The sequence below is a fragment of the Propithecus coquereli genome, unplaced genomic scaffold (genome assembly GCF_000956105.1).
Source record: "Propithecus coquereli isolate 6110/MARCELLA unplaced genomic scaffold, Pcoq_1.0 Scaffold748, whole genome shotgun sequence".
NCBI lineage: Eukaryota > Metazoa > Chordata > Mammalia > Primates > Indriidae > Propithecus > Propithecus coquereli.
The window spans coordinates 389,579-399,838 of NW_012153596.1; the positions used below are offsets into that span (position 1 = coordinate 389,579).

The 10,260-nt window shown below is 57.6% G+C and overlaps 1 protein-coding gene across 1 annotated transcript; it reads left to right on the forward strand.

Annotated features, from left to right (window-relative positions):
* Positions 1-3,868: 3,868 nt before the first annotated feature.
* On the forward strand, positions 3,869-7,358 carry DUSP9 (dual specificity phosphatase 9). The gene is made up of 3 exons (XM_012661982.1): positions 3,869-4,235; positions 5,367-5,822; positions 6,129-7,358. The coding sequence occupies exons 1-3, from the start codon at positions 3,869-3,871 to the stop codon at positions 6,458-6,460; spliced, it is 1,155 nt and encodes a 384-aa protein (XP_012517436.1). The 3' UTR covers positions 6,461-7,358.
* The last annotated feature ends 2,902 nt before the right edge of the window (positions 7,359-10,260 follow it).

Below are 10,260 nucleotides of genomic sequence, written 5' to 3' on the forward strand. Positions count from 1 at the left end.
TGTGACCGGGCCGCGACAGCCGAAATCCTGCCACTCGGGCCGGCGGGAACAGTGCATTTCGGGGGGGAAGGGGGGGCGCCGCACTCGGGAGGCTCCCTGGACCAGAGGGCGCACGCGGCGCGCACGGGGACTGCGGGCGGCGGCGTCCCCGAGGCCTCCAGAGGGCGCTGGCCGGGCCGGGCGGAGGCCAGGGGCGCCCGGCGGGGGCGGGGGCGGCGGGCTCAGCGCCCACCCTGCGGCGAACAGGGAGCGTGCGGCCTAGCGCCGCCCGCCGGACGGGGCCAGGCGATGCCAGGGCGCGCGGCGCGGCGCCCCCAGCACGGAGCACAGCCCTCCTGGAGAGCGGCCGTGGGGCGGGGCTGGCGCCCAGAGCAGGCGCTACAGGGGGCCTGAGTGGGGCAGGCCCGGCCAGGGGGGTGGTTGGCTGCGCTTAGCCCTGCAGCGCGGAGGTGGCAACAGGTTCCCGTTTGTCCTGTTCCTGGCGCTGCCGGCGCTGCAGGCGCCGAGCACTGAGCACTGACTTTCGAGATTGACCCTCATCCCCCACTCCCTAGCGCTCTCCCGGGTTGGAGGGCTTGCCAGCAGGGATCTGGGTAAGGTGCAGGGTAGCCACCCTTCAGGCGTCGGGAGACGCAGATTGTGGGAACCTAGGCTTCCGCTTCCTTCGCCATGGCGAAGGCTGCCCCTCTCTCTCCATCCTCCTCCCCAGCCCAGCTCCCCTCACCTCCTCCAGGGAGCCCTCTCCAGAGAGCAACCCGGGCACCTCAGGAGCTACTGTCTCCCTGGGTTGGCGATCCTCTCTCTCTCCAGCTCCCTGCCTGCCGCAGCCCTGTGCCACTCCCACTATCCACAACCAGGCTGGCACATGGCAGAACCTCCATGGTGCCTTCAACCCCTCCCCGCTCCCAAGGTCCCACCCTGCAGACCCACAGCTGGTACCCACCTCTGCCACTGTGGAGCTGGGGTGTGGGAGACGGGAGAAGGTAGCAGACAGTTTCTGCCCCAGGAGCACACTGAGAAGGGGAGTGGGGCACAGAAGGGAGGCCTCCAGGCTGCCCCTGAGACTGGAAGGCTGCCTTGGAGGGCATGAAGAGTGAGTAGAATCTGGGCAGGTGGCCTAGGGTCATGTTCACAGGGCAAGAAGGGAAGGAGGGTCATAGCCCAGGTGCCTACAGCCCCTGGTTGCAAGTGTCTGGATTTGATCTAGAGTCAGGGATGTGGTGGGGTGTGGCCAGAGATGAGCCCACTACCAGGGTCCTAGGAGTCCCACGCTGGTGGCCCACTGTGGGAGTGGAAAGGAGAAGAGCAAACTGGAGGCCCCTTAGAGGTGACCTAGCTTTCTGTGACCTGCACTCTTCCCCTTACCATTATCTCACACACTCTCATCTCACTCTGTGATTCATAAGAGGAGTCTTCTCAACAGACATACGGACCGACTGGGCTTCATTTCTCTAAATGCTGGACTTCTGGGTTGCTTTGCATTTTTCACCACATTTTTCACTGTGGTGCCTATCCCTATGTGCATAGCTTTGCTTTCTTTTGCTTTACTTCCTTAGATTCCCATAAGTGGCCAAAGGGTTGGATTTTTTTTCCTAGCTCTTGATATTGCCAGATTAGTTTCCAAAAGGGCCATACCAATATATAATGCTCCAGCAAAAGAACAGCGTGCTTTCACAGCAGCCTTGCCAGCACTGAGTGTTCTCATTTTGAGAACATTTCACTAATGTAGTAGGTGGGATGTGTTACCTTGTTTGTTATTGTTACCTTGTTTTTTGAATTTGCTTTCCTTCCATGCCTGAGGTTGAACCTTCCCCCCAAATATTTTTTACCCTGTTGCATTCCCTCTTTCATGCAGTATGCAGTCTTTTCAGGTTCCTTGCTTATTTATCTACCAGGGTCTTAATCTTTTGATTAATTTGTATGAGTTTTATCTTATCTGTCGTACATTTTCCTTCAACACTGTTATTTGCTTTTGCTGGGCTTTAAGTAGAGAAGGGACATTTAGCCTATTGGCTTTTTAGAAACCTCCCCCGACCCTGTTTCATTGTCTCAGCACTTATCTCACCTGATAGCTTGTCCAGCCTCCTTGCTGATTGTTGATCTGTCCTGCTAGATCAACAGGACACTGGGCAAGCAGGGACCCTGTGTGTCCTGCCTGTTCATTGCCCTGTGCCCACCGAGGCCAAGGAGGGAGGCCACCGGCCTTTGTTGAATGAATGGCATTCTGGCACGGGCAGGCAGGGCAGGGTGGAGGGCAAGCTGACACAGACAGGCATGGAGGCAGGGAGACTGTTTTGGAAGATGTGATGGTGACCTGGCCAGGAGCTGGTGAGTGTGAGCACTCAGCCAGTGCAGGGGACAGGGGAGAGCGTAGATGTGGGGGATATTTAAGTAGAAACTACTTCCCTCCAGATTGATCTGTCCAGGGCATGTTAAGGGAAGGAGGCGGAGGGAGGAGGCAGGGGTGACTCGGAGCTCCTGGCTGCCTTTGCCCAGGCCTGTGCAAATGAAGGGGTGGGGGTGCCCAGGAGCTGCCCTCTGCCTCCCTAGTCCTCCAGCCAGCCTTGGGCAGGGCTCTGGCCTGAAGGCAGCGGTAGGTTTCTGGGCCTGCTTCCTACCCCCCTCCATGATTTCAGTGGCATCCCATGGTAGCCCAGGGTGGTGGCTATGATAAGCCCATTGTACAGATGGGGCCACTGAAGTCCAGGCAGGGGATAAGATGGTCCAGGATCACCGGGTGAGTGGGTTGGAGGCAGCTTCTGGAGCAGGGGCCCAGGCTCTTGTCCTCACCCCTCCCCTGCCTCCAGGGCCCAGGCTGGCGCCGGCCAGGGGAGCTGCAGCTGATCCCCTGTTGGGCCCCTGACCTGCCCTTAGCCTCTGCCCTGACCCTGTCCCGCCTGGGTGGAAGGAAGCCCCAGATCAGCCTGCTACTTGCAGGTACCACCCGACTGCTTTGGCTAGCACCCGTTGGCTCGCCGCCCCCTGAGCCCGCCCCGCCGCCCCGCCCCTCTGCCCCTCTGAACTGCAACTCCATGTCCGAAGGCAGCGGCTTCCAAGGTGGAAGCTGCATCCCGCTGCCAGGAAGCGGCCGGCGCGCAGGCTGCACCGGGCTGGGAGCTCGGCTTCCAAGTGCGAGCCTGCTCCGCCGCCCCGCCCACCTCCTGGCGGCCGCGCCTGGGGACTCTGCCCAGGGACGGCGCCCCGCCGTGGCAGTGGCCGTGGCCGGGACGTCCACGCGCGGTCGTCCGCCGCCGGATTGCGCTCCAGGTCTCTCTCCTTTTGTTCTCTCCTGGGCGGGAGCGTGGGGCGGTGTGCCAGGACAGAGTCAACTCAGTGAGGGCTCGCCGAGGCCCATCACCTTGGTGCCACCACTGTTCCCCTGGCCCACCTGGCTGTGAGGGCGATCTAGGCCTTGAACCCCCACCCCCTCACACGCACACATCCCCAAAGTCGGAAGCTCGAAATTGGGGAATGATCACGTCAGGCTGAGAGAAGCAGAAAGGGGGTGTGGAGGGCGGTGGCTGTGGCCTTGGGGCACCCCAGGATGAGTCTCGAAGGGGCGGATAGATGCTTAGCCATCTTCTGGGGGACCCCTCACGCTTTCTTTCCCGCGGGCGCCAGAGTGGCTGCCTCGGATGTTTTTCCTGGGGTGCCTTTCTGCCTGTCCTCACTGTGGGAGGGGCGCGAGAAGAGAAGCAGGCGGTGGAGGGGTGTCCCTGTGGGACCCTGGGCGCCCGGCTTTGGGACAAGGGGCTGGCTTCACGTCTTGGCCCTCTCAGCCCGCGGGCGGGCGGGAGAGTCTGGCTCACGCCGCACCTTCCCTCTCTCCGCAGCGCCCGCGGCCCGACGTGTAGGGAGCCGCGCGCCCATGGAGGGCCTGGGCCGCTCGTGCCTGTGGCTGCGCCGGGAGCTGTCGCCCCCGCGGCCTCGGCTGCTGCTCCTGGACTGCCGCAGCCGCGAGCTGTACGAGTCGGCGCGCATCGGCGGGGCGCTGAGCGTGGCCCTGCCCGCGCTGCTGCTGCGCCGCCTGCGGAGGGGGAGCCTGTCGGTGCGCGCCCTCCTGCCCGGGCCGCCGCTGCAGCCGCCCCCGCCCGCCCCGGTGCTCCTGTACGACCAGGGCGGGGGCCGGCGCCGGCGCGGGGAGGCCGAGGCCGAGGAGTGGGAGGCCGAGTCGGTGCTGGGCACGCTGCTCCAGAAGCTACGGGAGGAAGGCTACCTGGCCTACTACCTCCAGGGTAGGTGCAGCAGCAGCGGGGTGGCGGGCACCGGCCAGGGGAGGACCCGGGCCTAGGGAGGCAGGGCCCTGCTTTCCCAGGAGATTCGCAACTAATTTGACATTGGACGACCCCCACCTCAGTTTGTCTACAGTGGAGGTGAAACTGTCTCCCCTGATAATCTGCCGGGCTGCTTTTGGGGGAGGGGAGCCTGGGTGTGACCTTGGGCAAGTCCTTCCTTCGTCCTTGGAAGCCCTAGTTTCTGAGTCTGGAAAATGGGAAGAATTGGGCAGACCTGACCTAGTTCACAGGATGCTCAAGAACAAAGTACCAAGTGTGGGCTCCCCAGGGTCCCCGTGATGGTATCTCTCCTCCCCCAGCTACTCAGAGGGCAGCAGGGACCTACCTTCCACCCCCACCTCCATAGTCCTGGCAGGTCAAGGGAGGGCTGAGCCCAATACCACCCCCCCCCCCCCCCAGAGGCCCAGGGCAGAAACAGGGTTTCCATGAACCTATAGAGCTAGCTGTCGCCAAGAAAGGTCATAGGACTATATTGGGGATATATAAATATATAAAGTGGCAGATTTCTGGGCCTCCACCCCCAGCCCTGGGAAATAGTAGTATCTGTAGATGAGGCAGATGCTGGCTTCTTGGGACTTTGTAACCATTCAGGTGGAATGTCACACTCTCTCCCACGTTCCCCACCTCTTGGGGCCCCACTTCATCCCTGAGGGTGCTCCCAGTCACACTGGATCAGGAGACACCCAGGCAGAGAACTGCCATCTGAACCTTTCCCCTTCTTAACTGATGGCTGCTGTCCTCCCTGAGGCTGGTAGTAGTAACATCTAGGCTCTGTTGAGCCCTCACACCTGCCTCAGCTCAGCCCTGGGGGCGTAAGATCCTCTTGGGTGGCTCTACATGCGGGGTGTTTGCTGTCCAAAGGAGTGGCCAGCAGTGCTGACTGTGGGTGCCCAGGGTGCCCACAATCCTCCCCGTGTGGCCACCAGGATAGATCAGGCTGCAGGCTTTTTGTTCTCTTTGGGGACATCTGCAACTCCCCCAGGCTGTCTAGGGTCAGCTCCTATCCCCAGCCAGGGGCACTTGGCTGCCCAGTAGACCAGGCCAGCAGGACCCACCCCCTCTCCTCCACAGGTGGCTTCAGCCGATTCCAGGCCGAGTGTCCTCACTTGTGTGAGACCAGCCTCAATGGCCGTGCTGGCTCGAGCGTGACCCCAATGCCCAGCCCAGTGCCCGTAGTGGGGCTGGGTGGCCTGTGCCTGGGCTCCGACTGCTCTGATGCGGAATCCGAGGCTGACCGCGACTCCATGAGCTGTGGCCTGGATTCGGAAGGTGCCACGCCCCCCCCAGCGGGGCTGCTGCCATCCTTCCCTGTCCAGATCCTGCCCAACCTCTACCTGGGTAGTGCCCGGGATTCAGCCAACTTGGAGAGCCTGGCCAAGCTGGGCATCCGCTACATCCTCAATGTCACCCCCAACCTCCCTAACCTCTTTGAGAAGAATGGCGACTTTCACTACAAGCAGATCCCCATCTCTGACCACTGGAGCCAGAACTTGTCCCAGTTCTTTCCGGAGGCCATTGCATTCATTGGTGAGTCTGCCTGGCCCACCCCTCCTTCCGACCTCTCCACCCCCCAGGCCCGGCTCCCACCTCTCCTATTTCTCCCTCCTCTCCCTCATGACAGTTCCTCCCAGGCTTAGCTGCCATTCTGAGAGCCCAGAGCCAGGATGGCACTTCTGGGGGGCGGGCAGAGCTCAGGCCAGCTCCCAGAGGCTGCCAGGGAAACGTCCGGGACTGTTCCGAGGGCAGGGCGGGGGCTCCGGGGGCCCATCCGGAAGGCCTTTGCCTCCCTCACGCTAGCCCTCTGGTCTCCCCCGCCCTGCCTGCCCCACCTAGACGAGGCCTTGTCCCAGAACTGCGGGGTGCTCGTCCATTGCCTGGCAGGGGTCAGCCGCTCTGTCACGGTCACCGTGGCCTACCTCATGCAGAAGCTCCACCTCTCGCTCAACGACGCCTACGACCTGGTCAAGAGGAAGAAGTCTAACATCTCCCCCAACTTCAACTTCATGGGGCAGCTGCTGGACTTTGAGCGCAGCCTGCGGCTGGAGGAGCGGCGCTCCCGGGAGCGGGAGCGGGAGCCAGGCGGCGGGCAGGACTCCGCCTGCGACCCGCCCTCCTTCTTCACCACCCCCACCAGCGATGGCGTCTTCCAGCTGGACCCCACCTAGGGCCCCCAGGCCCGGTGGGTGTTCCCGGCCGGCAGGGGCGGGGCCGGGCGGGGCGGCGGCGCAATACCTCACGCGGCTGTGGAGGGAGGCTTGGGGCTGAGCAGGGACCTGCCCTGCCCACTGGAGACATCCGCGGGAATCCTGCGACACGTGCCTATGGGCCGGCCCTGGGGCCGCCCGCCTGACCCACCCTGCTCTCAGGCGGGGCCACGCTCCAGAACCTGCCTCTTCTTCGACTGTTACTTTTTTCTTTGCGGGGGGGATTCCCTATCTGAGGAACCATTCCAGGTGGCTGCCTGTTCCCCAGCCCAGGCCCTGGGTGCTCGGCCAGCTCTGCTGGGCCCTGGGCCTCCCTGCAGTTCCCCCTTCAAGAAGGGTGTGTGCCACCTCATTTGCCACAGGGACTGGCTCCTAGTCCCTTTCGTGTCCCTAACTTGCCACTTGGGGAGTTCGCCACCATCACCAGTGCAGTCACATCCCTGCTTTTCCGCCAAGGGCTTGGGCCTTTCGGGGCTGAGGGCCTTCCAGGGGATGTGGACCCAGAGGTGGAGCAGCCACCGGGCATCCATAGCCTGGGAGCACTGGACAGGTTCCCCTCCACACATCTGGCACCCTGTTTTTTTCCTCTTCCCCCAGATGTCTTGACGGGATCACTGGGGCTCTTTGTGACTGGGGGTGGTCAAACTGCCACCGGAGGAGATGGGGTCTCAGAGCAAGAGCCCGGGAGGGGGAGGGGAAGAAGGAGGCTCGATTTTGCTGCTGCGGGGCCCACACAGCCCTGTCGGTTTTGGGGGCGGGGAAGGGGCCAAGCTGCAGACACACAGAGTCATTTATTGCAGTCCCACCCCTGCGGGTGGCAGGCGCCTTCGTGTGTGTGCATGTTGCGCTCACACGCGCATGTGAGCCCACTTCGCACCCAGTCTAGGGCTGGCAGTCCTTGCCACGCAGCGGACTCTAGTCCTTGAACCTGGAGGAGGGCCTGTGCTTGTTTTTGTAATCCCCATCACAGTTGCTTTCTTTCATTGTTCCTCCTGAATAAAGGGTTTATTTAAGATACTGAGCAGAGAGGGAAGCTGCTTCCTGAGTGTCTTGGCAGGTTTGGGGAAGGTGAGGCAGGAGGCCCTCGCAGTCTCTTGCCTGCCCACAGTGGAAAGGGTGAGGCATTCAAGTGCCACCCCACTCCCCACCCCATGTCATCATTTCTCATCTGGTGGTGGTGCTGCCTGTTGGCCCAATCTCTGGGTCCCTCTTTGTTCACTATCCATTTGGGCGCCACTGTGTGCTAGGGACCAGGCGCAGCAGTGAGCCGACTTTCTGGAGAGGAAGAAACCAGGAACCGTAGGCACAGTGAATGAGTAAGCTCTGCGGTGTGTATGCACTGCCACAGGCCCGGAATTGACAGTGGGATTGAGCAGCTGATCCCCAGACATCACACAGGGTCAGATCCCAGCTCTGCCATGAAGCCTCCTGAGTGCAGGACCCGAGCTGGGCAGGGACACGGGCAGACTTGCATGTCCAAGTGTGTGTCCCTCTGACTGACACTGGAATCTCGGCTGCAAAGGCCCAGGGTAGGGGGCAGAAAGAGCCCTGCGTAAGGCCATTGGGCCACCTAAAGTGACAGATGAGGCCAGCATCTCTCCTCAACTCGGGATTCCGCCAATACCTTCTCCACACCGTAGCTGGAAGGGTCTCTAAAGCTGGGGTTCTGCACTGCGGAGACGTGGCAGAGTGGGAGGGCAGCTGGGGGCGGGTGGAGCAATTGCGGCCTGACAACGTAGTGGAGGCTTTGTGAGCAATGTAGGCCAGATGGCCAGAGAAGCCCTCTGGTCCAAAACCCTGAAGCGTGGGATGAAATCTCAAAACACGCGAGTGAATGGCTTAGCTGCTGGGGAAATGAGGAAGGCTCTGCAGTAAGAAACAGCGAGGATCCTTGAGTCCAGAGCGGTGAGCCAGCTCCAGGGCTAGCCCAGAGCCGGGGACATCTCCTGTGCCCCAAACCAGGAGCCTCAAGGCATGCAGCCCCACTGACACCTTGATTTTAGTCCAGTGAAATCTATTTTGGATTGCCGACCTCCAGAAACATAAGAGATAAATTTGTGTTGTTTTAAGCCGTTAAATTCGTGGTAATTTGTTAGAGCAGCAACAGAAAACTAATAGGTGACCTAGAAAAAAAATACCTCAAAGAAAGAGGTGAAGGGTATGTGCTTACCTTGGATCTGGGTGGAAGTGGAATAAAAGGAACCCCCCGCCCCCACCTCCCGAGAGTTTATATCCACAAGCTGAAGTTTTCTTTTAGAGTGGTCTAGGCATAGAGTAGTGGATGCTCCGGAATTTCTCTCTCGGAGGTACATAAAGACAGTGTAGGGGGGAGGGTCCTGGATTTGTCTTGAAGCTGCATTTGATTATCTTACACACAGATTTTACTTAGATTGTGACAGCCTAATAAAAATAGCAAAGTTTAAAACGTTAGGAAAATAAACTTTTTTAAAGTTCTAATTGAAGTGGTCCAGAAGTAGTGTTGCCCCAGAGTGCCCAGCAGAAGCAAGCACAAATCCTCTGTGGAGGGATATACTTTAACCACAGGCCTCAGAGAATTACTGTAGAAAACTCTAAAATATATAATGAAAAAAAGCATAAAATTTACAAGGAAACAAGCCACTATGAGTGACAGAAACATATAAACATAAATTTAAATATCAATCCTGCAAAGATAGCAGATTTCGAAAGTATATGACACAGATTATAAAATAAGTATAATTAATATGCTTAAAGAAATGAAAGTATAACAAAAGAACAGGAGAATATAAAATGACCAGACTCTTGAAAAAAGGACCACATGGAACTTTGGAAATTAAAAATATACGATTGAAATTGGAAATTCAAGATATGGGTTAAATAGCATATTAAACACAGCTGAAGAGCAAAATAGTGAACTGGAAGATGGATTTAAGAAAATTACCCAGAATGCAGCACAAAGAGGCAATAAGATAGATCGAGGTCACACATATATTTAGTTAGATTTCTAGAAGAAAAAAAATAAACAGAATAGGGAATATGCAGTATTTTGATAGACAATGGCTGAGAATTTTCCAAAAGTGATGAAAGATACTGTGGAAGAGACTGATGAGTGTCACCCAGTATCCACTCTTCTCTTATGCCTTTTAGAAAGAAAATGACCAAAGGTTAATAGCGTATATGGCTTCCCAGCTAGAAATTTTATTTCCCATCATCCCTTGCAGCTAATTGTGGCCATCATGTTCTTGAATATTGTTTACTTTTTCCATTAGAGCCCTTAGTATTTTAATCGTGGTCGCTTTAAATTTCTGGTCTGATAATTCCAATATTCCTGCCATTTCAGAGTCTGGTTTTGGTGCTGGTTCTGTCTCTTTGAACTGTTTTTTGCCCTTTAGTATGCCTTCTAATTTTTTTGTTCAAAGTTGGACTTGGCTGGGTGTGGTGGCGCACACCTGTAATCCCAGCACTTTGAAAGCCAAGCCTGGGCAACATCGCAAGACCTTGTCCCTACAAAAAGTAGTTTAAAAAATTAACCAGGTGTGGTGGTGTGTGGCTGTAGTCCCAGCTACTCGGGAGGCTGAGGCAGGATGAACACTTGAGCCCAAGAATTTGAGGTTATATTTGGGTTTTTTGTTTGTTTTGTTCTTTTTTTTCTCTCTGTTTTTTTTTTTTTTCTTTTTCTGTTCTCTTTTTTGTTTTTTAGGAGTTCAAGGTTACAGTGAGCTATGATTATGCCACTGCACTCCAGCCTTGTTTTTTTAAAAAAAATAACAAGAAAAAGAAAG